This window comes from Aphelocoma coerulescens, chromosome 6 (assembly GCF_041296385.1).
Source record: "Aphelocoma coerulescens isolate FSJ_1873_10779 chromosome 6, UR_Acoe_1.0, whole genome shotgun sequence".
Lineage (NCBI taxonomy): Eukaryota > Metazoa > Chordata > Aves > Passeriformes > Corvidae > Aphelocoma > Aphelocoma coerulescens.
Window position 1 is genome coordinate 37,202,115 of NC_091020.1, and position 26,082 is coordinate 37,228,196.

General features: G+C 46.8%; 1 protein-coding gene across 7 annotated transcripts; it reads left to right on the plus strand.

Annotated features, from left to right (window-relative positions):
- Positions 1–646: 646 nt before the first annotated feature.
- Positions 647–26,082, plus strand: LOC138112753 (tyrosine-protein phosphatase non-receptor type 1-like). Of its 7 annotated transcripts, none has more exons than XR_011151821.1 (21): positions 647–860; positions 1,374–1,563; positions 14,400–14,473; positions 15,063–15,272; positions 15,706–15,867; positions 16,490–16,656; positions 17,740–19,397; positions 20,005–20,071; positions 20,648–20,688; positions 22,054–22,116; positions 22,195–22,236; positions 22,331–22,491; positions 22,571–22,650; positions 22,737–22,834; positions 23,744–23,806; positions 23,885–23,926; positions 24,021–24,065; positions 24,141–24,211; positions 24,293–24,333; positions 24,418–24,458; positions 24,560–26,082. XR_011151821.1 is itself a non-coding variant. In XM_069020352.1 (6 exons), exons 1-6 carry the CDS (start codon positions 804–806, stop codon positions 16,598–16,600), a joined length of 804 nt encoding a protein of 267 aa, XP_068876453.1. In that variant the 5' UTR covers positions 648–803; the 3' UTR covers positions 16,601–17,523. The 7 variants fall into 7 exon arrangements, 1 of the variants encoding a protein (XP_068876453.1); XR_011151820.1 differs by having other exon boundaries at positions 22,737–22,774; XR_011151822.1 differs by having other exon boundaries at positions 22,737–22,774; positions 24,168–24,211.

The window sequence follows — 26,082 nt, forward strand, 5'->3', positions numbered from 1 at the left end:
CAGGCCAGGATAGGTTAAGAAAAACTGGAATCGTGTATTAATCTTATTGGTCAGTTAACAAATATAATCCACACTTCCGTAAGAAAAAATATAGAGTGTATAGTACATTGTATAGAGTGCATTAAGTATAGTGTGTATAGTATATAGAGTATATGGAGCATATAGAACATATAGAAGAGGCTGTTTTTGCCTGCTGTTGCTGCTTGGCTTTATCATGTAACCCCCTCTGAACTCTGCCTTCAAGAAAACTATGAGACTATGAAATAAAGAACTTAGCAGAACAGCAGCCTCCTCTGCTCCGTTACCCCGGTCCGAGAAGGAAGGGTACCCCGTCAAAAGCTCAACAAGTCTCGTATATCAAATCTCAAAAGTCACATGCATACTTATGGAACACTTTCTAGTTTAAAAAAATATTTCAAAAACCAACCCTGACAGTTTACCTGCACCTGGCATCAACTATCTATTATCTATGGAAAGGAAAGCCCAGTGCCTCAGCGTGTCAGGTGCAGACAATGAGCCGTCCAGGGAAGGAGCAGCAAATCCTTTCTGCACCTGCCCTCACACTTGGACCGGCAACAACCCCAGGTGTGAGCCGTGAGAATGATGAGGGGGCAGAGCAGCCCCAGGTGTGAGCTGTGACGGTGAGGAGAGGGCGGCTCCTGCCGGGGCCTGTTTTAGGAGGGGTTACCTCAGCTCACTTTTGCAGGGCTATGTTGGAGGAGAGGGGCTTACGGTGAGGTCCTGGGGGGGTCTCTCACGAAAGGACGGTGAGAGCATCTCACAGGGTCTGGGGGAGCACTCGGATGCAGTTAGATGCGGAGCATTGCCAAAGGAGGCGCCAGGCAGCTGCAGCTAAGCAGGTGAGCCGGTGAGTGGGTTTGCGGGGGGGGGTTCTTTCTATTTTTCCCTTCTGATTTCATCTTGCCAGTCCCTCCCCCCGTGCCCTCAGAAAAAAATGGGGATTACGAGAACAAAAGGAGTTTAAATGGAGGGAAGAAACTCCTCCTTCATTATTGTCTGTGTTTGAACGAGGGGATCCCACTTCCATTTAAAATGGAAGGGGAAAGCACAGATGTTACCATTTTATGGGTTTGAATTGAGGGTAACCCCTCCATTTTCATCAACCTAAGTTCTAAATTGAGGGGGAAGCCCTGCTGCCCCTGCTTTTTGAGGGTTTTAATGAAGGTAACAATCGCCCTTTCCCCATCATTTGAGAGTTGAGGAAAACTCCTCTCTTTCTGGTATCTTAGACCATTAAATAGAAAGGGAGAACACATTTATTTATTTACCATTGTATTGGTTTGAATTGAGGTGAACACCCCCCGTTGCCTCAGTTTCAGGGGTTAAATTGAAAGAAACTCCGTCTTTTCCAGCATTTGAAAGGTTTGAATCGGAGCGTGCCACCGCATTTGAGGTCGCTTCCGGCCATGCCCCGGCACCGAATGTCTCGCGCGGGAGCACTCCCGGCCCCTGGGGAATTTCTGAGGAGGAGTGGGAATTTGGGGGCTGGGCCGCCGACAGGGACCGACGGAGCCACGCCGGTCCGAGCCGCGCGGAGCCGAGGTGAGCGCCGCCGGGCCGGCAGGCGGGAGATGCGGCACGGAGCCGCGCCGCCCCGGGTCGTCCCGCCCGCTCCGTGCCGTCCGTGCGCGGGGCTCGGGCGCCGCCGGGTCCCCTTCGGTCAGGCGCCGGTGCCGTTCGGCAGGCGCCGGGGGCGGGCGGGGGTCTCCCGGCGCGGGACCGCCCCCGCCTGCCGGAGGAGGCGCTTTCGTGCCGCGAGCCGCGCGCCGCCGGGTCCCCCTCGGCCCGGCGCCAGTGCCGCTCAGCAGGCGCCGGGGGCGGGAGGGGTCTCCCGGCGCGGGGCCGCCCCCGCCTGCCGGAGGAGCCGCTTCCGTGCCGCGAGCCGCGCTCCTCCCGGTTCCGGGAGCGCGGGGCCGTCCTCGGGCGGCGAGTGCCGCCGGTTCCGTGGGCCGCGTGGCTTTTCCGGTCCCCTCGCACCGTGGAACAGCGCCAGCCCGGAGCGAGTCCCAGCAAGGGGCGCTGTAGCACGCTTGCGGCTTGTCCGCTTCATAGTTTGCTTGCAAAAAGCCACCGAAAGGAACAATAGAAAAAAACCCAACCCCGATCTCCCAGGCTTTTTATCCAGGAGCTTAATTGGTATTGCTCTTTAACTGAGCCACGGCTTTAAATAATGAATGATTTAGCAGCCTCTGAGATAATCCTTGTCCCCTCTGTGATTGACGGAGGCAGACAAGGAGGTTTAATCAAATTAGAGAATTTATTAATTACAGTAAGCAAGGCATAAGCAAAATCAGCGCTGGGCGACAGGGGAGTCCCCGCTCCACCGACTGCCGCAGGGGTTTGCAAATTTCAGTCCTTCTTTTATGCAGGATCATTTCCTGGTAACTTATCTTCAAGGGAGTACTCTACGCATGTGTGAGCTTGTTGCTAGGGGGTCGTTTTCTGCCTTCTGGTGGTCGATGGCTGAAGGCAAGTAGTCTTCTTCAAGTGCCCTCTGGGTGACCCTTTCCATATTTGGTCAGTTAGTATCCCCTGCTTTTCTTCCTGGAGCTTAAACAATAGTACACTTACAGCACTTACAACCTTTACATATGGATTTGTTAAGACATTTCCTGTTATGTACGTTGTGGCCTGTGTCAGCTGTTTTCAATGAACAAAATACCCTTATTTATTACAATCCCCCCTTTTTCTCTTGTTCATTTTTGTTCATTGAATCTTTTTAGCTCTTGTTTAGCTAATTCTAACATTTCTTCTTCATGATTTTCTGGTATCTGCTGGTATTTAGCCCTAAGGAGCATTAAATGTGCTACTTCTAAGCGCCCTTTTACTATGGAGATCAGCTTATTGAATATACACGGCCCAAATGTGAGTCCTAGGACTAACAGAATTAGAGGCCCTGCAATGGTAGATAACAAAGTGGTTAACCAGGGTGAATGATTAAACCAGGATTCATACCAGCTCTGTTGTGCCTCTCTTTCTCTTTTCCGTTGTTCTAGCCGTTTTCTTAGTTCAGTCATGGTGTCTATCACTACCCCAGTGTGGTCTGCATAAACACAGCATTCCTCTTTGAGTGCTACACACAGTCCTCCCTGCTGAAGGAATAATAAGTCTAATCCCCTCCTATTTTGTAGGACTACTTCTGATAGAGATCTTACTGATTTTACTAGGCCATCAATTGCTTGTTCTATTCGGCTTAGATCTTCATCTACTGAGACCCTTAGTGCTCTTAATTCTTTTTGCTGGGTGACTAAGGATGCTACTCCAGTTCCTGCCCCAACTCCTCCTATAGTGAGAAGGGTTGCTATGGTTAATGCAATAAAAGGTTCTCTTTTTACTAGGTGATGATCTGCTGTGGTGTGTTGTTGGTACATGTATTCACTAGGATGATACGTGATTCGGGGTATGATGGACACTTGAATACAATAATCGTGGGTGTAATTAAATAGTTGAATTCGATGTAGTTTAAGTTCTAGCGGGGGCCTTTGAGTTATCATGCTCTTTTTCCATAATTCTTCTCTATATTTCATTAAGGTAATAATGTAATGATTCATGTTTTGGTCTCTTAAATTTGGGTGATCTTGAGGTTCCCCCATATTATAAGGCATTCCATACAGCATCTCAAAAGGGGAGATTCCCATGTCAGATCTTGGTTGAGTCCGTATGTTTAACAAAGCTAATGGTAGACATTTCACCCACGACAACTTGGTTTCAAGCATAAGCTTTGTCAATTGCTTCTTTATTTCCCCATTCATTCTTTCTACTCGTCCTGAACTTTGGGGATGCCAGGGGGTATGATATTCCCACTTTATTCCCATAATTCCCATTACTTCTTTGATGATTTTAGATACAAAGTGGGGTCCTCGGTCGGAGTCAATAGTCTCAATTATTCCATATCTAGGGATAATATTTTCTAATAGAACTTTGACCACTGTCTGTGCTGTTGCCCTTGCTGTGGGAAATGCTTCGACAAAATGCGTTAGATGGTATACTATAACTAATAAGTATTTACTTCTTCCTACTTTGGGCAATTCGGTGAAATCTAGTTGTATGTTAGCAAAGGGCCTGTGTGCTAGTGGTCTCCCTCCCAATGGGTGTTCTCTTAAATAAGCCTTATTCACTTTAAGGCAAGTTATGCAGCCTTTAACAATTTGTTTTGCCAAATTATATATTCCAATACACATATACTTGGTGGCAAACTGGTCTGCTAGTGCTTGTGTTCCCCAATGAGTTTGGCTATGTAACCTTGGTAAAATTTCTACTGCTATTGATTTAGGTAGTACTACTCTTCCATCTGGGAGTTTCCATTCTCCTTCTGAATTTTCTTTTAGCCCCATTCGTGATAGTTTCTCTTTTTCTTGTTCTGTAAAACTATACATTCTAGTTTTATTGAGGAATTTCTCCTTTGGTTGTTCCTTATCCTGAACTTGTTGTATAACCAAAAGTGCTGCCCTTTTTGCTTCTTGGTCTGGCCCATTATTACCTCTACTCCTAAAATCTAATCCTTTCTGGTGTCCTTTAAGATGTACTACAGCAATTCTTCTAGGCTCCCGTAAGGCCTGGAGTAGCTGTCTTATTAGCTCCTGATGGACTAAGTCTTTCCCTTGAGAGTTTATTAACCCTCGTTCTTCCCATATTTTTCCAAATGTATGTACCACTCCATATGCATATTTGGAGTCTGTATATATTGTCCCTGTTTTATTTTTCAGCAATCTCAGAGCTCGTAAGACTGCATACAATTCACAAGCTTGAGCTGACCAGGATCTACTTAGAGGTCCTGACTCTAAGACTTCTGACCCTTCCTCTTTAATGATTGCATAGCCAGATACTCTCTTTCCCTCAATTACCCGAGATGATCCGTCTACAAACAGCCTCTCCCCTTCTTCTAATTCTTCTTCTTCTAAGTCCGGTCGGATTTTGGTTTGTTCTTCTATGGTTAACATGCAATCATGGGCTAATTTTTTCTCATTTGGTTCTCCGTATAAGAACTGGGCCGGATTTTGTAGTGTAGTGACCTCTAGTGTTAGCTTTGGGGAATCTAATAAGATCCCTTCATACTTTAAAAGTCTCGAATCTGTTATCCATTTTTCAGCTTTTTGTTGCAATATTCCCCTAATATTATGTGGAGATAGTACCTTGAGTTCCCCATTAAAAGTTATTTTACGTGCTTCTTCTACCAAGAGAGCACAGGCTACCACTGCCTGTAGGCATGTAGGCCATCCCTTGCTTACTGGGTCTAATAGCTTTGACAAGTATCCTACCGGTTTCTTTCTCCCAGCCCAATATTGAGTTAATACTCCATATGCTGTCCCATTTTCAATGTTTACAAATAGATAAAATGGTCTTTTAAAATCAGGTAAACTTAGTACTGGAGCGTTAATTAAATCCTGTTGCAGTTGTTCTAAGCTCTGCTCATCCTCTCTGCTCCATTTCAATAACCCGTCATGACTGAGCTTGTTATACAGAAATTTAACCTTGGTACTATAATTATCAATCCATTGTCTACAGTAGCCTACTAATCCTAGCAATTGCCTTACTTGTCTCTTGCTCCTTGGTGGCGGGAGTGAGAGGATTCCTTTCACTCTTTCAGGGTCTATTTTTTTCTCTCCTTTACTCAAATAATGGCCTAAATATTTTACTTCTTCTTCTACAAACTGTAATTTTGCCTTTGATACTTTTAGTCCCTTCAAGCTTAAAAAGTTTAACAGTTTAATGCTCTCCTCCTGAACTTCTTCTTCTTTTTTTCCTGCAATCAGGAGGTCATCCACATACTGAATCAAAGTAATGTTTTCTCTTGTTTGATATTCTTGGAGGATTTGTTCTAATGCTTGTCCAAATAAATTTGGTGATTCTGTGAACCCTTGTGGCAGCACGGTCCATCGCAACTGTTGTCGCCTATGAGTATCTGGGTCCTCCCATTCAAAGGCAAAATAATCTCTACTATTTTCGTCTAAGGGGCAGGCCCAAAATGCATCTTTTAGATCAATTACACTACACCAGTGATTTTCTGGCCCTAGTCTACTTAATAGGGTGTATGGGTTAGCAACCACCGGGAACCGGGTCACTGTCCTCTTATTAATTTCTCTTAAATCATGCACCGATCGATAGGATCCATCTGGTTTCTTTACTGGTAAAATGGGTGTATTAAAAGGGGACATACAGGCTTCTAGGAGTCCCTTGCTTATTAGTCTGTGTATTTCAGGCTTTAGTCCTCGTTTCCCTTCTGGGGATATGGGATACTGCTTGATCCTTATTGGAATTTCTGGATCTTTTATGGTTACGGAGAAGGGCGGAATGTTCAGTTGGCCCACACTGTCAGGCGTGTACCATACCTCAGGGTTAATTTCCTTTTCATCCTCTACTCTAAGGGGGCATAGTTTGATTCTCAATTCTTTATTAATTACCTCTAGGTTTATTCCCAATTCTACTATGAGATCTCTACCCATGAGGTTATACTCTGCTTCTGGTGCCAACAAAAGGCTTCCTATTCCTATTTTTGATTCGGTTTCTATCAGGACATCTTTAATAACAGGGACCTCAAAAGGTTCACCCTTGGCGCCCACTACAAGGGCGGTGTCTCGGGAGACTTTACATCCAGATGGTAAAACTTGGATAGTTGATCTTTCTGCTCCCGTATCTACCAGGAATTCAAATTCCTGGCACTGGGGACCGACTTTTATTTTTATCAAGGGCTCTGGATGTTTCTTGGTCCCCAGTAAGTAGAGCCCCTGACCCCTCTAATCTTCTTTAAACATCTTTTCATCTCTTATCCTCTTTCTACAATCCCTTCTGATGTGTCCCTTCTCCCCACAATAAAAACATACGACTGCTTCCCTCCTTTCCACTCTCTGATTTCCCTCTGTGTTCCTAGGGGCCTTTCTGGGTATTTGCCCCATTCGGCGGGGAGAGTCTTGTTTTCTGCTTTCCCTTACTGCTGCCACCATCATTCTGACTTGTCTCTTGTGATTCTCTTCATCCCTCCTGACATATACTTTCTGCGCTTCCCTCAACAATTCATCTAATCCTCTCTCCTGCCAATTTTCTAGTTTTTCTAGCTTCCTCCTGATGTCATCCCATGATTTGGCTACAAATTGAGTTTTCAGAAGTGCCTGACCCAACTGTGTGTCTGGGTCCAGGCCTGAATACAGCTGTAGATTCTTTCTTACCCTTTCTAGCCAATCTGTTGGAGTTTCCTCCTTTCTCTGCCTCTCATTAAAGGCCTTATTTATGTTTTGTCCTCTCGGTACTGCCTCTCGGACCCCTTGTATAACTATTGTCCTTAAGTCCTGCATATGAGTTCTGTGTGCTGGATCCTGATGATCCCAATTAGGGTTTTGTAAAGGCCATTTGATATCTGCCTGTGGGCCTTGGGCATGTTGGGCATCCCAAATTTGCATTCCCGCTCGCCTAATCATGTTCTTTTCTTCTGCAGTAAAAAGAATATTTAGAATTGACTGCAACTCATCCCAGGTCTATATATTAGGGCCTAAAAATTGATCTAGCTTCTCTGCAACTCCCAGGGGGTCTTCTAATAGGTTCCCCATTTCCTTCTTAAAGTCCCGTACATCTCCAGAGCTAAGGGGAACTGAAATAAAGCCAATTCCTGGTTGGGGTCCCCCCATAGGCACTTCTCTTAATGGATAGAGGTTATGACGTCTAGCTCTGCCCCTTGTCATTGGTCCCTCCCGTTCGGGTTCAGGATTCCCTTCCTCTTCCTCTAGGGGCTGCTCAGGGAGTGGGAGTGGGGGTGCTTGCGGGGCCTGCGGAGGTATATAGGGGGGTGGAATCAACGGGACTTCCTCTTTCTTTTTATCTTTTCTTCTTACCCCCGAGTTTTCAGATTTTTCCTTTAAAGTAAACAGGAGTACCCCGGGGGTCTCTATCCATATTTTTGCATATTCACTCTCTTCTCGACTAAAAGGAGTTTTGGAATTTACCCATAAATTCAAATCCTGTCTCACCCAGTCCTCGTAGGACCCAAATATAGGCCAAAATACATTTTGTGATATCTGCTTTCCTCCCCAGACCTTTATACAATAATAAATCATCTTGGCCTTATCTTTATTCTGTGTACTCGAATAATGCCTCCAATTATTCAATAAAAGCCCTAACGGACTATCCTCAGGTACTGGGGGAAACCTCATGGAACTAGAGGGCTTGCTTTTCCCCTGTCCCATCCTCTGGAGTGCCTTCAGGCGTTCTGTGTGTGGAATCACTCGCTTCCCCTGGTTCGTGGCCCACGCCCTCGCGGGCAATGGGAACCGCACTACTGAGGGTCCACACTCGCTTGGGGAGTCCGGCTGCCGGCCCCCCTCTCACACACCGCACTCGCCACACTCCAGGATACCCGACCCCGACCGAACGGATCCCTTTTCCGCAAATACTCACGCTTCCAGCGTCTTCGTCCGGACCTCTGCGCACAAAGTTTATGGGGCCGACCGGTTCCCTTTGTTTAATGCCTTGAGTTTAGGTTCGTCGGTGGGAGCGAGGTAAAGACTGAGGATACCGAGGCCACCAGAGGTGGGGCGCCTCCCCTATCTCTGTCTCACCGTACCATTCCCATCCAAGTCACGGCACCAAATTGTGATTGACTGAGGCAGACAAGGAGGTTTAATCAAATTAGAGAAGTTATTAATTACAGCAAGCAAGGCATAAGCAAAATCAGCGCTGGGCGACAGGGGAGTCCCCGCTCCACCGACTGCCGCAGGGGTTTGCAAATTTCAGTCCTTCTTTTATGCAGGATCATTTCCTATTAACTTATCTTCAAGGGAGTACTCTACGCATGTGTGAGCTTGTTGCTAGGGGGTCGTTTTCTGCCTTCTGGTGGTCGATAGCTGAAGGCAAGTAGTCTTCTTCAAGTGCCCTCTGGGTGACCCTTTCCATATTTGGTCAGTTAGTATCCCCCGCTTTTCTTCCTGGAGCTTAAACAATAGTACACTTACAGCACTTACAACCTTTACATATGGATTTGTTAAGACATTTCCTGTTATGTACGTTGTGGCCTGTGTCAGCTCTTTTCAATGAACAAAATACCCTTATTTATTACACCTCTATCTTGACAAGATTAAGGTGAATTTGGCTTCTTAGGTTGTGTAATTAGCATCTGCTGTCTGAACTAACATTTGCTGTCTCCAGCTAGTTAACTTGTGCTTACATGAGTTAGTTATTGACTGCCCCTTCTTCAATCCCCCCCTTTTCTTTGGGTATTTGTAATTCTTTACAAATCTTGCATGTCTTTAAAGTAAGAACCCTTCTCTATCTTAGTTCTAAGTTTATACTTGTGCCATGGAGCATAAGCATCTCGATTCCAGGTACATAATATCATACAACAGTAACTACTAATACAAACACTAAGTAACAATGCAATAACACAAATAGCTATTACAAACAATTGTTTAAGCCGGGTAAGTTGGGTAACCATGCTGTAAGTTTGTCTCATACCTCCTCAAACCTTCAAGAACTGTAATCTAAGGTGATCTGATGCAATGTTGGCTTTCGATAAATAATTTTAACAGTTTTCTGGGTATGATTATGAGACCCTTTATCCTAGCCCACCCATCTGTGCTCATTTGTCCCTTGTCTTCTTGTATCCAATTTAAATCATCGGTGTCATATGGTGGTTTTTTTTTTCTACTTATAAGGATGCTAGAAGGAATTAGAGCTAGGGCTTGGATCTGAACCCCACTGGCCACTGCCTTTGCTGTTTTGTCTGCCATAGCATTTCCCAGTTCAGGGATAGTGTTACCCTGGGACTGTCCCTTACAATGCATTATAGCCACTTTTGAAGGTTTTACCACTGATTCCAGTAACTGTACAATTTCAGTAGCTTGCTTGATTTCTTCTGTGAGGTTAATAAACCCCTTTCTTTCCAGATAGCCCCGTGAGCGTGTACCACCCCAAAAGTATACCTCGAATAAGTCCAAATGTTGATAGGTTTTCCTTCGGCCAATGCCAAGGCTCGAGTTAGGGCCATTATTTCAGCCTTTTGAGCTGATGTCCCCACAGGTAATGGTTTTGCCTCAATGACAGCATCTGTGGCTATAACTGCATACCCAGCGAGCCGCTTACCATTCTTGACATAACCGCTCCTATCGGTGAACCAGTTTGCCGCATTTTCTAGCGGAGAGTCCTTTAGGTCCGGGCGGCCGGAGTAAACCGCGTCCACGGTTTCGATGCGGTCATGCCGTACAGGCTCCTCAGCAGCTTTGCCCCAGGTAAGCTGCTGGGTTTAAAACGTTAGTTACTTGGATACTCACATCCTCCGATTCTGCTAGGACAGCCTGGTATTTGAGAAAGCGAGATGGGGTTAACCAGTGATTTCCTTTCTGTGTGAGCACTGCTGACACCGTGTGAGAGACAAAAACAGTTATCTACTGTCCCAGTGTGAACTCGCGAGCTTCTACGTTCAGGATCACGGCTGCCACTGCACGCAGTGCAGGCTCTCCGTGGCTGACCACGTCCAGCTGCTTGCAGAAATAAGCCACCGGCCTTTTGTAGGGTCCCAGCTTCTGTGCGAAAAGTCCCAGCGCCAGTCCTTGTCTCTCATGTCAAAACAACAGAAAAGGTTTAGTGACATCTGGTATGCCCAGTAGAGTTACAAATACATTATTAGTCTCTGGTGTCCAGCATAGGTGAGTTCCCCTAGTCTCTTTTAGGAGTTGGTATAAAGGTTTCACAATGAGTCTATAGTTGCAGATCTGTAATCTACACCATCCTGTCATTCCCAGAAAAGTTCTCAGTTCTTTGGTTCTTCAGTTGGCCAGGGCATTTGACAAATTGCCTCCTTCCTGTTGTCTCTCAAGGCTCTCTCCCCTCCTGCCAGTTCATACCCCAGATATGTAACATTGTGGAGGACTAGCTGAGCCTTTTCAGGAGAGACTCTATGTCCACTTAGTCTCAGAAAATTTAAAAGACTTACAGTCCAGTTCTTGCAGTCTTCACAGGTCCTTGTTGCTATTAATAGATCATCGATGTACTGCAAGAGCGTACCTTCCCTTTCCCAAGCGGCGGCGTCCAGGCTTCCAGTTCCTCGGCTAATTGATCTCCAAATATCACGGGTCTATTTTTGAATCCTTGTGGCAATACAGTCCACGTAAGCTGGCTTTTTCTCCCTGTTCTGGGGTTTTCCCATTCAAAGGCAAAAATTTCCTGACTGCTTTCAGCTAATGGCAGACAAAAGAAAACATCCTTTAAATCTAAAACTGAAAACCACACTCAGTCACTTGGTAATTTTGTGAGTAAAGTGTCCTCAGGTCCTGAACTAATCAATAACTTCCATTTGGCTTTTGTACTGGTAGAATTGGGGTATTGCAGGAAGACCTACACTCTCTCAACAACTTCTGATCAATAAATTTACTAATTATTGGTTCCATTCCTACTCATGCTTCATGCCTTAGTGGATATTGTTTAACTGACACTGGTTGTACCCCTTCCAGTAGTTCAATAATCACTGGGGGAGCCCGTTTTGATCTCCCTGGAATTTCAACATCTCTTACTAATGGGATCATCTGATTTGTTATTTTACTATCTATGGGTATTTCTCTTCTTTCAGTCTTGTTTGTTTTGTTGGTTTTTTTTTGGTTTTGTTTTGTTTTTTTTCCTAGGCCTGAGTTGGGCAAAGAATGGGTTTTCCCTTTATCTAATCTTAGTGGTTTAACTTACACTTTAAAGTCCTAGTCAGGTATCTTCAGGAGGCTTCTTTGGTTGTAACTTCTTTATACAGTTTTTGTTATAATGATATTCTTACTCTGCTATATAATTCTATACATTATGAAGGATTAGTTTTTATGATACAAAATTAACACACAGAACATTTTCATACAAAATATTCTCATGCAAACATATCTTTACATCAGGGCTATGCTCTGTTTTCCAGGAGACAGATTATAGCACTCTTGTCATTTAATCTTGACACAAACTACAAACTGTGGCTTTATTTTTGGTGGGATTAAAAATGAAATGAATTCTCTTTCAAACTTAGGGTTTTTTTTTTCTTTTTACCTCATGTAGCCTTTTTTTTTTTTTTTTGGTGAATAAATTGCCTTCATCCCATTCTGCACCTACAACTGACATTGCAGAATATGCTATAAATAGGAGGGGTGAGGAAAAGTTAAAACATCCTCTTAAGACATATGGCATGAGATTGAACAGCACTTTAGTTTGAGAGCTGGTAGAAGGCTTTTCTGTATCCCTCCTGGTTTAGGAAGGGGGATTCAATCATTTCTCATGTAGCATTTGCTTGTGTTTTGTCAAGACTCTTTAATTCACTAATTAGAAAATCCAAAAAATTTAGCCAGATTATAATAATTTTGAAGCCTTCTGAGGCAGAACCGGGAGGGTTAGTCCATATTTGTAGGATTTCAAATATGTATAAATTCTTATACCAACTCTCAGGATAATATTGGTTGAAACAAATTATACATCCATAAGACCCGAGCCACACCATTTTTCAGTAAAAAGACAAAACAAGTTAGACAAAAATTAAACTCAAGAATATGTAGAATGCTTTAACTACTATTTGATCTGTCACTTGCAATGAAAACACAAACAAATTACAAACATTAACCAACTGACAATGCAGGCAATTATGGTGACACTTTCAATTTCATTGGTTTTCACACAGCTCCATCTCAGGTATTGGTAGATTCCTATAAAAGAAAAGTGAAAATTTGGCCCACTAGACCGATTATTAAAAAAGAAGTAAAACTTTATAGGGCTAACACAAAGTGACAGCGAAGCAACGGTTATCACATTTAGGTGTGATTTTGCTGCTTGCAGTTTCCTTGCTCTCAAACTGCTTGCTTTATCTTTGATGTCGGGACATTTGACATTCCTAGAAAAGAGAAAAGAAACAAACTTCCCCCAAAAAAAAAAGTCTGAGTGAAACAAGAGTTTAATTGCATTAACTTATTCAAGTGGAGTTTTAGTTTTTATTCTATGAAGTGCTTGTCGCACCACTTTTGTTGTCTCCCACAGGTTTTCGGTGGGGTTTCTTCCAATTGATTCTTCAGCGGAGGGAGCGAGACTGCTTTTAACAGTTTTGCAAGAGTTGCAGTCTGTGAATCAGGCATTTGAGTCGCCTTTTTTTCTTTTTAAATAACCAATCACATTTTTAGTAATCAATCATCTTTTAGTAACCAATTGTTCCTTATCTCAATATTTTTTTTTTTTACCAAGTCCACCCCAGGAGTAGAGAGGTGACTAACAAATTAACCAAGGAAGGACAGCAAAACATTCTCCCCATAGGTCTCTTTACAGCCCCCGCAGATGAGGCTGCATGACAAATACCTGGGCCTGCACAGGGACAACACCATCCCCACAAGGCAGCAGCTGCAGAATTGGCCGCAGGATTAGAATCTGCCAATTCTAGTTCTCCACAATAAACCACAGACCGGTGGCAGGGGAGGGTTCCCCACAAGATAGGAGCTCCGGATTCACCTCAGAACCGAAACCTGCCAATTTTGGCTTTTCACAACAAAACACAAAAGGCACAGGGGCACGGGTCCCCTCCAAACAGGAGCCTTTCAGCTCTGCACAAGCACCACATAACAGGAGCCTCGCAGCTCCGCACAAAACACCAAGCAGAAAAGGGAACTAAACACCCAAACCTATTAACCACAATGTCCACAATTCTTACAACCTCTGCCATCACCTTTGCCATTGCTTTTGCCTTTTCCTCATCTCTTCTTCCATACGCTTGCTGTACTTTTCTAACCAGCTCCTCTCAAATTTCTCACTATTCTCTGCCACTCTCCCCTTTAACATTATCTGCACTTTCCTTTTCTGCCAAGTTCTTTATTCCTGCTCTTTCTAGTCTGATACCAAGCTCTCTCCTCTGGCAGCTTGGACACCACCCACTCCATCTAGTAGAAATACAATACCACTTTCTCTCACAATTAATACATGCTCACAAAGACAAGCTTTAGAACCGTTTTCTCACACTTAACACGGGATTTCAAAAGGGAAATCAGATGGAGCTATATCAGAAAGGCGTTGGGGGTCTGCATGTTTTCAATTCAATAGCTAAAATCTTTCTCCTCTAAAATCCACCCCCTTTGGACAGTAAGGTTGAATTCCAGACCGACAGTTTATGTGATTTATGCTCATTCGCTCTTTGCCAAACGCTTCGCTTTCCTCCGGTCGAGCCCGTCGCCGGGGTACGGAACCGCAGATAGAGCCTCTCACTCGCTTTGTACTTTGACAGCACGTCTCATCCACTCTCACTCACACAGCAGCAGAATAGCGACAGACAAAACAAAAATAGCAGTACAATAGCACACGCCAGTGGGGTCCAGCCCCTTAAAGGTACCTTTCCCAGTGGGGTCCAACCCCTTTGAAAGTCGGGGTCCAACCCCTTAAAAGTACTTTTTTTTCTTGCCCAGGACTAATTTTGGGAGACCCAGTCTTCTTCGGGACTTTCAACCCACCCTCAGGGACTCGCACCCTGGACCTGCAGGTATTTCTGTGTTTAAAAGGAATAGCAAATACCTTAATTTGGTGCAGATGGTCCTTGTCCGCCCCCGCCGCGAGCCAAAGGACAGCCGAGCTCCCCCTGAAAATTCAGGGTCGCGACCGGGAGGTCCGCTTACCCCTGGATCCGGCAGCCGGGCAGAGAGGGTCCCATCTCGGGGCACCAGATGAATCGCGCCGCAGCCGGGCCAGGAGATTGGCTTGAAATTGGGGGTCACGAATTGGTCTGGATTTGATGATTCTGCATGAGATGTCATGGAAATGAAACTCTTGGATATTTCTGAGACGTACCTGGGGACACTCCAGGCGGTTTCATGTCTCAGCCATACCCAGTGACACAGGCTTCTGAGCTGCACTGAAATAACTGAATTGTAAATAAATAAATTTACTTACCCAATTCCCTTTGGTCCCAGTGGAGACCTTCACAACAAGAGACAATTACTTGTAATTAGTTTCTTGGCTGTGCAGCTATAAAAACTCCCTGAGGCTCCCTGAAACTTTGTCCTTGGAATTTAAGTCAGTCCTTCTGACTGGTGTATCCAAACTAAAACTGTTCCCAAACCCTGTTTTTGCAGACCCAGGAAACTCAGGAGATTCTGCACTTTCACTACACCACCTGGCCCGACTTTGGGGTCCCAGAGTCGCCGGCCTCGTTCCTGAATTTCCCGTTCAAGGTGTGGGAGTCGGGCTCGCCGAGCCCCGGGCATGGCCCGGTCGTGGTGCACTGCAGCGCTGGCATCGGGAGGTCGGGCACCTTCTGCCTGGTGGACACCTGTCTGCTGCTGGTAAGGGCCACCTGCAGGGCCACCTCTCCTGCACAGGCACCTTCAGGGGAGCTTTGGTGCAGCCTTAAAGGAGCTGGAGCAGGGGCTGGAGGGGTTCCCTGTGATTTCCTGTTGTTTTACTCTGCTGTTTTGGGAGTGTATTCCAAGGTAGGTCTCATTCCTAAGTGGCCATTTTGAGTTAGGGGAAGAAAAGTCTCCAGTTTTCAGAGTGATTCGCAAAGACAGGCTTTGCTTTCAGGGAAAGCAGCATTTTTGAGGCCCAGTGTTTTCCCCTGTGTGTTTTTGGAGACCCAGTAAAGAGCCGTTGATACCAATTGTATGTGAGTTCATTCGTTCTGTAATGTGGAGGGTGGTGTGAAGGCCTTACCACAAAGTGAGTCATTGTAGTGAACCTCATCAGAGCAGAAAACACGTTTCACGTTTTTATCTGCAGATGGACAAACGGAAAGACCCTTCTTCCGTGGACGTTAAGCAGGTTCTCCTGGAAATGAGGAAGTACAGGATGGGGCTCATCCAGACTGCAGATCAGCTCCGGTTCTCCTACTTAGCTGTTACTGAAGGGGCAAAATTCATCATGGGAGATGCTTCAGTGCAAGTAAGTGCTCCTGGCAGCTCCCAGGGAACTGCAGCAAGTGGGTGGAAGGAACAGGATGGAAAGAAGCTTCCAATGTGGTGCTTGCTTCAGCTTCAGTACATGTTTATGTTATGGGGCTTTTAGGTACAGTGCTTTACAATCTGTCACAACCTAAAGTGCTGCGTTTTATTTATTTCCACAAGTACCTGTGATGTAGCAGGTGCCTCCTGTGCTTTCCAGCACAGTGACTGGGGTGGAGCTGCTGCATCAGCCTCCCCTGACATTTCAGACAGTACAAGTTTTCTAATATGCCTGAAGTTTAAGTGTCATGATTAAATTAATCAGGGTTTTTTATGGTAAGCAGAACTCTAGCAAAATAGATTTTATTTTGTGCTGCTTAGCTTTTTTAGAAGCAGATGGGAATTTCTTGCTTTTATGGCCAATATGTTTTGTGTAGTGGATGTAGCTTGGGCTTGGAGTTCTTGTGTTTTTCTTGCCTTTTTTTCAATTCTGCCAAGCCTCCAGATCTGTGTAATTCCCTTGCCAAACTATCCTCCTCCCCAACAGTGCAGCGCTTGTTCCCTTACACCTTTAGTTCATTGTGGAAAGCATTTATTTCAGTGAACAAATGTTGTTGTGGCAGGTGCAGCGAAAAGCAGAAGAATTCTCGGTAAGTTCATCTCGGAGACCTCAAGTGCCGGCCAAAACCTCGCCACATTCTGCCGTGACGCCACCGAGGGCGGAAAGAGCGTGAGGTGCAAAGCCCCGAGCAGAGCGGTAGGAAACGGAAGGACCGAAGAGTCGGGCTAGGTACGGATTTAAACCGGGCCAGGTATAGGAACTGCAGAGCAGGAAGAGTCATTTAGCTGGAATTAATTTGTTTCAGGAAGCGTCTCATCATATAGTCTGTAATTTAACAGTTCCCATGCCAGGAACTGTTAATCGTAGCGGAAGACAGCAAACGAAGCCTAGAGACTCGACCGGGATGCCCCAGGTCCCTGCCAGGCGCAGATTACAAAAAACCAAACCCCGAGGTTACAAAAACAGTAAAAGCTCATCATACAATACACAGGGAAAAAAAAAAAGCCTACAAATACACCAAAAAAACAGCCTACAGAAAAATTTTGTTCTTTGTTTTGTTTGTTATTTGTCTGGTATTTTGGAACAAAATACCAGAATAACCTAGTTCAAAATCATAGAAACCCAAATTTCAAAATACCAGAAAAACAGTTTCAAACAACCACAATACCCAGTTCCAAAATATTAAAATAGCCTAGTTTCAAAATACCAGAACACCACGTTCAGAGGTAGCAAAGTAACCCAGTTTCAAATTGCCAGAACACGTTCAGAAATACCAAAGTAACCCAGTTACAAATTACCAAGTTCCAAAATACCAAAGTTACCCGGTTTCCAAATATCAGAATACCAGGTTCCAAAATACCAAACTAATTCCATTTCAAAACAACAGAATATCAAGTTCCAAAATATCAAAATGACCCCGTTTCCAAATATCAAATTGTAAAATACCGATTTTCAGATGTCTTGTACAGGCAGGATTCCCAAACCCACAAAAATGCAGTATTGTCAAAATGGGATCTGTGCTACCAAAATGGGTATTTTCTCCTCTGAAAAGCTTTCCCATAATGACCATCAATAGATGCATTTTTTTAAATTGTACAGCCAGATGTACAATAAGACTTTTACTTCAAAAAGCCAACACTCGTAGTAGTTTTCTGCTTAGATCGTGTCCGCAAGCATCGGCATTTGGGCCGGAGAGCTGCGGGTGGGATCAAGGGATAGAGTAAACCCTCTCCCTGCAGATACACGAGGAAAGACCGAGTAGCAGGGAAAGGGAGTATTTATAAACAATATCAATATTTCACCGAAATTCAGGGCGGACCGGCGACGGGGGCGCTCGGGTTCGGTCCGGGCCTGCCGGGACGGGCCATAAACGACCCGGCCAAACCCTCGACCCCCTCGAGGAACACGTCAAACACTTCAAAGGAAACGGAAGTCAGTAACAATTATGGAAGAACCATTACCGGTAATTGCTTGCGATCGGCAGGGAATTTCCTCGGTAAGTACAAGCCTAGGACATAGGGAATTTTGGAGGCGGGATCCCAATTTTGGCCACGTGCACCCGGACGAGAAGGCCGGTCCTTTTCCACGGAAAGGAAAGCCCCACACCCCGGCGTTTCGGGGGCGGACGACGGCCCACGTAGGGGAGGGAACGACCGGCAGGACCTTTCTCCGCCTCATCCCCCCGCTCCGAGGTGCGGCAGCACCGAGCGCGACCGGCGTGGATGAGGAGGGGGCGGCTCTGCCAGAGGTCGCTTTCAGAGGGTTCCCGAGGCACACCTACACGGGGAGCTGCCGGTCGAGAGGGGCCAACGGAGGCGTCCCGAGAGACGCTTCGGGAACAACGGTCGCAGCACTCCGCAGGAGCCGGGGAGCGGCCGGATGCACCCGGGTAAGGAGCATCGCTTCAAGAAAACACCCAGGGAAAAGCTCTCGTGCCAAGGGGCAGCACCTGAGCGGGCAGGGCAGTATGTGAGGTCCCTTTCATCTCCCCCTTTTCCATCATTGTAAGGTTTAAATTGAGGGGGAAGCCCAGTTCTCCCTCCTTTCTAAGGGTTTGAATTGAGGAAAAATCCCCCTTTTTCCAGCACCAGAGAGTTTTAAAGTGAGGAAAACCCCTCTTTTCCCAACAGGTTAGGGGATTAAATTGAAGGGGAGAAGCCATTAATTTGCCATTGTATCGGTTCAAGTGGAGGCAACTCCCGCCCGTTCCCTCATTTTAAAGACTTCAGTCAAAGAAAGCTCTCCCTTTTTGAGCATTTTAAGGATTTAAATTGCATCTCAGGGTGCTCCTACCCAAGCCCCGGTACCGAACGTCATACGGGAGCGAGCCCCGCACGGACGTAACCCTAATAGCAGCTAGGAGGGTATTAAGACGTCTTATTTTTATTTATAAGGTATATAGCCTTAATTAGAGGTCCCAAGGAGAGTTACATCGTTAATAAAATTACTATTCTTCTCTACCCTACTAAGCCACAGGTGGAGTACTACTCAGTAATTACTAGGGAATAATTATGCAACTTAACAACAAATTACCTAGCTGAGTTCCCAAAACACAAAGTTTGATTTCTTACCGGCCGGCCACCCTTTTGCTCAATATAAAAGCAAAAAAAGAAAGCATTGTCGTTTCCCTGCAGAGTTTCCTACCAAGCCCTTTACTCACCTCAAATTTAAGTCAGAGGAGCCAAACAGTGGCAACTCCTAGGAGGGCTTTTATACCTTGCAGGATTTGGCTCCTCCCTTTTCCCTGGGCATCATGGGAACGAGGGGCGGACCCGGCCAGGGGTATATTAAGCCCAGGCTTTTGCAAGGGGAGTCATTCCCTCTCTGGGAGTGAGTGGGGTAAGAGCTCTCCTCTCATTTCAGTGATGGGGATCTTTCTGCTTATCTCAGCTTGCTTTCAGCAGGCTCTTTTAGCCTCTAAAGCAACAGAGGCTTTGAAGACATCGGGAAGAAGATACCATTGAATACAGGTAATATTTAAGTTCACTCATTTGGGTTACATGTTTAGGGTTGGTAAGGTGGTTTTATAATTTCTGGTTTTGTGCTAAGGTTTTTTTTTTTTGGAGCAGTGCAACTTCCTGCTATTCCAGGTTGTGTTGAGTGGGATACTTCAAATTTTTTCAGTGAATTCATTGTGTCCAAAAAGGGATCTACCTCATGCCGTAGATTGAGGCTGTCCGAGGTGTCCGAGATTGAGGCTTCCGATAGGGAAGTTGAGCATTGCGACCGGGAGAGGGAGGACGAGCAGGGTAGCGGGTTAGGAGTTACAGCAGGGGGCTTTTGAAGGCGGCACGGTGTATTTGGGAGCCGCTTAAGGCCTTTCCATAAGCATAGCAGCCGCATTTACAAGTTTTATGGCATGCAAACACATCCCATGCATTTATGGAAACGCCTTGTAACTCTGTCCCTTGCTACCCTGGGTGCCTATCACAATAGCAGCCGCAGCCTTAGACTAGGGATAAAGCTAGGGCCTTGAGAATCTAGGGGCACTTAGGAGCGAAGCGAGCCGCCGACTTGTTGCGATTTGCCACTAAACTCATAGTTTGATCTTGGTTTTCTTTATTGTATCTGACTAAGAGACAACAGCCCAGCGACAGCAGGACCTTCCCGGGTAGCGAGAGCCAGCCTTCTTTTTGCACCCGAGGCACGTTCGCATCCCCGGACATCCGAGAGATAAGTCGAGGGCTCTGACCTACGGAGGGGATGAAAGCGGGGTGTCGGGTCGGAACTTGCCGGGAGGGATTTTTGAATTAGCTTTGGAGATGGAGATATCCAAGAAGGGGCCCCTTAGCCCACATAAAAGGAAGTCTCGCTTTTGATCGCAATGCCGATGTGCGCAGGGCAGAGCAATCCCGGTGCGTGTCGTGTCACCTGTCTATTGTTACGTTCTGTGTCTTTTGGGCATCTTGTGTCTCGTGTCTTCTGCCTTAGCCCTTTGATGTGCTTGCAGTCGTTCTTTTCGCAGAGAGTTTTCTGTCCTTGTCGTGTCTCCTCATTTGTCATCTCCTGTGTCACGGGTGCTTGCACGGGTTTGGCCCGGAGCTGCTCCGCCCTGCCGCATAGTCTGGCACATAGGTGTAATAGAACAAGGCCTGGGGACTTGAAATTTGTAATGTAGGTTGTAGCTGGGCTCTAGATGATATTCCTAAATTCACACGAGATGGTCGGAGCCGTGAAATTCTCATGCAGCCCTTTGACTTTTGTCATCGCTTTCTTTCAGATGCAGATGGATTAAATCTGTGGCAGAGCGCCCCATACCGGGTGAGGGGATTCCCGCAGGAAGGTCAGTAACTGTTTGTCTGTGCTGGGCAAGTGTAAATGATGGCTATGTTATAGCACCGTTCTTTGTCTTTTTCTTTTAGGAGATAAAGCCAGATCTCAGCAGTCAAGGTCAAGTTAGTGAGGTAAGCGGTGACCGGTGGAAGGAAAAAGTTGTTATCGCTCGGGTGCCGAGTGCCGGTACTCTAAACTTTAAGCGGCCATCGTCATTTGCGTGTTTTGAGCAGTCCACTCGTATTATGCCAAATCCCCTCACCGACCGGCTGACAGAGCCGGCTCGCCGCCCTCGTGAGCCCTCCCAAAGTGTTATGGGACTCTGCAATGAAGCCTTTACATTTTCTGATGTTTTGGTTTTCTTTGTTGTAGCTGACTAGGAGATGGCAGGAACTTCCCGGACAGCGAGGTAGCCTTATTTTGCACCCGAGGCGGATTCACATCCCGGACGTCCGAGAGATAAGTCGAGGGTTACGACCCACCGAGGGGATGAAAGCAGGGTGCCGGGTCGGGCCTCGCCGGGAGGGATTTTTGAGTCAGCTTTGAAGGCGGGAATGTCCAAGAAGGGGCCCCTTAGCCCACATAAAGGGCAAGTCTCACTTTTGATCACAATGCCGAGGCGGGCAGAGCAGTCCTGGTGCGTGTCGTGTCACTTGTCTGTTGTATGTTCTGTGTCTTTTGGGCATCTTGTGTCTTAGGTCTTTTTCCTTAGCCCTTCGAGGGGCCAGCTTATCGGAAATGCCAGGCATCATCCTTAGCATCCGTGTTCCTCGGCCTGGTGCCGATACCGTCGGAGCTTTGACCGACGAGCTTGGATGCACATTGGAATCGCATCTCCCTTCAGAGGCATTGAGTCAGAGGTCTTTTATGGTCTTGTTCTGAGCTATATTCACAGCTCTGCACCGCAGTGATCCATTACAGAGGATTAGGACTTGTCAGAATGCAAAGAGCGGTAGAGGATTCTGACCGGACGATTCTCGGGCATCCATCTTTGCGGTTCTCGGAATAAGCCCTTCCGTTAGCATCTTCTTCGAGCCTCGTCGGTCTCACCGAGATCATCTCGCTCCGCATTCTCTCGGTCCTTGCGGTCATTCCTCTTGCCAGAGTTTTCTCTCTTCATCGCATCTCCTCGTTTGTCATTTCCTGTGTCACGGGTGCCTGCATGGGTTTGGCCCGGAGCTGCTCTGCCCCGCCGTGTAGTCTGGTGTATAGGTGCAGTAGGACAAGTCCCAAGGCCTTGAAATCTGTAATATAGGGTGTAGTTTGGCCTCTAGCTGGTATTCCTAGATTGACACAGGATGCCTGGAGCTGTTATCATGCAGGACTCTGACTTTTGTCATCGCTTTCTTTCAGATGCAGACGGATGAAATCTGTGTCAGGGCGCCCAAGACCGGGCGAGGGGGTTCCCGCAAGAAGGTCAGTCGCCGTTTGTGTTTGTGGGGTAACTGTAAATGGTGGCTATGTTACAGCATTGTTCTTTGTCTTTGCTTTCAGGAGGTAAAGCTGGATAGCAGTAGTCAAGGTCGATGGAGCGAGGTAAGCGGTGACCGGTGGACAGAACGAGTTGTTATTGCTCGGTTATCAATTTCCGGTGCAGTTCTAAGCATCCATTGTCATTTGTGTGTTTTAGGGGGTCCGCTTTTTTTATGCCGAACCTTCTCGCCGACCGCCCGACAGACCCGGTTTGCCACCGTCGTGAGCGCTCTGGAAGTATTACGGGACTCTGCAACGAAGCCTTTACATTTTCTCTTCTGAGGTACCTTCCGGTACATCCACGGCCGTGGAGTTGCGGTGAGTCAGGGAGGGAGGAGGAGGGAGGGTCCACTTAAGTTTCAGCAATGCCACACCACCTTGTCTCCTCTTAACCCAGGCATACCCCGCGACGACGGCGTCGGCCTCGGAGCGCGGCCGAAGCGTGCGGTCGGAGGACCCCGGCCTTCTTAGGGGACGGTGAGTAGCGGAATTGTCGGGGCTTTGGCCGACGTGCCACTAAGTTCCTGTAGTGATGTTTGGTTTTCTTTATTGTGGCTGACTAGGAGACGACAGCCCGGTGATGACAGGAGCTTCCCAGAGGGTGAGCCGGCCTTCTGTTGTGCCTGAGGAGGATTCCCATCTCCAGATGCCTGAGAGATAAGTTGAGGGCTACAATCCACTGAGGGAATGAATGTGCGGTGTTGGGTCAGGGCTCGCCGGGAGGGATTTTTGAGTCAGATATGGAGGTGGGGATGTCCAGGAAGGGGCCCCTTAGGCCACATAAAGGGCAAGTCTCACTTTTGATCACAATGCCGAGGTGTGCAGAGCAGAGCAGTCCCGGTGTGTGTCACTTGTCTATTGTATGTTCTGTGTCTTTTGGGCATCTTCTGTTGCAGGTCTTTTGCCTTAGCCCTTTGAGATGCTTATTGGAAATGTTGGGTGTTATTCTTAGCATCTCTGCTCTCGGTGCTCTTTGGCCCGGTGCCGATACCATCGATCCTTTGACTCAAGAGCTTGGAGGTGCATCAGAATCGCATCTCTCTTTAGAAGCGTCGAGTCAGATGTCTTTTATGGTCTTGTTCTGAGCTGTATTCACAGCTGTATGCCGCAATGATCCATTATAGCGGATTAGGACTTGTCAGAATGCAAAGAGCGGTAGAGGATTCTGACCGTACGATTCTCGGGCATCCGTCTTTGCGGTTCTCGGAATAAGTCCTTCTGCCGGGGTTCTTCGAGCCTCATCGGCTCACCGTCGGTCTCGCTAGGTCATCTCATTCCTCGGTCTCTCGGTCCTTGCGATCGTTCTTCTCTACGAGGGTTTTCTCTCTTCATCGCATCCCCTCCTTTGTCCTTTCCTGTGTCACAGGTGTCTGCGTAAATTTGGCCCGGAGCTGCTCTGCCCTGCTGCACGGTCTGGCATATGGGTGTAATAGGACAAGGCCTGGGGACTTGTAACTTGTGGTGTAGGCTGTAGTTTGGCCTCTAGATGGTATTCCTAGATTGACACAAGATAGCTGGGGCTGTGAAGTTCTCATGCAGCACTTTGACTTTTGTCATCGCTTTCTTTCAGATGCGGAGGGATTAAATCCGTGGCAGAGCGCCCTGGACCGGGTGACGGGGTTCCCACCGGAAGGTCAGTCACCATTTGTGTTTGTGGAGCAAGCGCAAATGGTGGCTGTGTTACAGCATTGTTCTTTGTCTTTATTTTTAGGAGGTCAAGCTGGATCTCAGCCATCAAGGTGAAGTGAGTGAGGTAAGTGGTGACTAGTGGACCGAACTAGTTTTTCTTCCTCACTTATCAATTTCTGGTGCAGCTCTAAGCATCTGTTATTTTTTGCGCATTTTAGGCGGTCCACCGGCAAGATGTCCCGGTCGGGGATGCTGGCAGCCAGGTGGGTGCAAGCTTAAGCTATAGGTGCAGTGTACTTTAATTGGAGGGGGGAGGTTGTGATTTCAGAGTCTTTCAGGATGTTTTTTGCTTTGTTTCTTTGCAGGTGCTGCTGCTGCCTTGGATGTGCCAAGAAATAGAGACAATCAGGTGAGTTGGCCTTTAAGTGGGGCAAGTAATAGGCGAGCGGTATGTGGCAGTGTGCTAAGCATGTACCTTTTCGCTTTGCAGGTATTTTCTGGGCCGCCTCTGGAATCGGATGAAGATTTGAGGTGAGCCAGGGTACTGGTGCGGAGGACCCCCGGGGATTAATATTCTCGAGGGCCACAGTGACGTTTTCTGTTTTGTTGTCTTAGGTGCCGTGAGCAGCTGCGGAGGTGAAGTTTGGAAGCGGCAGGTAAGCGAGCCTGGGCCCTTAGGAGGGAGGGAGGCCTTGCGGAAGGGGTCGCTTTTGGGACGTCTCACTGCGGTCTGAATTTTTTTTCTGAATTTTTGCAGCCACCAAAACAGACCCTGGGGACCGTATCAACATCCATGGCGCCCGTGTGCTCATTTCCATTGAGGATGGATTTTGTCGGCTCGTCTTCCAAAAGCTAAGTGTTGGGACCGGTGGTGGGGACAAGGGAAAACCCTTTGGACTTGCAGGAGGCAATTTGAAGTTAGCTTAGAGGAGAGGGCTGTAGAGGGATAGGCCCCTTAGAAGTAAAGGGAGAGGGTTTCTCCTCAGCATCACCCGACCTTTTGCCGGGCAGGACGGTTCCGACCCGTCTCCGTGTTCTCACGAGCTTCACGTCATCGGCCTTCTCCGAGTCTTGATGTCATCGCAAAACCTTTTGGCCCAGGAGCTCGCCTTTGGGTCCGGAGCGATCGCCCCGGTCCCCCAGCAGTTGTTGCCTTCTTCTCTAGGCCTACTGAGCTTGAGCATCCTCTTAACAGCTTTGGTACCAACTTCTTGTAAGGACTTATGTTTTGCTATCATGTGCTATTGCCATAGAGCTTTCTTTCCTTTGGCATCATCGGCCTCTGGCTCATCTTGCAGTAGGAATCTTGGGTCCATCAGGTGAGACTGCTGGGCAGTTTCAACTTGTGTCTATGTTCTGTAGGTTGTGTCTATGTTATGTAGTGTCCATTGTCCTCTGTGTCACAGGGCTTTGTTGCATATCAGTGACTTTTTTTGCATTGTTCTGGGCCGTATTGGCTGTACTCTACTTGCCTACTTTCCCAGATGGGGCTTATTCTGGCATCTTTACCTTTTCACTTCTTGAGACTGGAGGAAGTACACAAGATGTTCTCATCTATCTTCCTTCTCAGTTTTAGTACTGGCTTCTTTTCACATGTCATTCCCTTGGACCTCTAGAGGGAGGGTATCGGACCCTCCCTCCATGACCGCAATATTTCAGTAGGTTCCATCGCCTCTAAGTGTATTGTGCTCAAGAATTAATCTTCTGGAGACTCATCTCAAGCCCTCGTGTCATCTTTTCTTAATTTGGGGTGCCGCCCCTCTGTGCGCCGCTTAGGGTCGGAGCCGCCCTGCCCTGGCATGTAGAGTCACAGTTAGGTAGAACAGTCATAAAACTTAAGGGTTCATTTATTTTCTGTGGGGTTTTGGGTAGAAAATTTATGGGCCTGGTGTGGGGATAACTCCTAGCCACGGGCCACTCTCTGACCGCTTCACATTTTCTTGCAGGTCCCGAGGTGGCTTTGGATCTCCACGGTCACAGATGCTACCGATTTTCCCGGAATCTACGGCTCGATGTCGAGGAGCGGCAGCCAGGGAAGATGTATCGAAGTATTTTCATTGGTGGAGTGTTTTGATGAATGGCTACAGTCACTGTGTAAGCTGAAGAGCGTGTGACTGTCTGTATCTGTGTGTGAGAGGTTGTGTGTGCTTATGTGGTTGTGTCTGCCTGTGAGTGTGTGTGTGTGGAATGGTTCTAACCTTGTGTGTTTGGTTTTTGCCTTTCAGGTTTTTCAACACATTTTTAAATTTAGAATAAAAAAACCCCAGCTGGGGGGGTTTT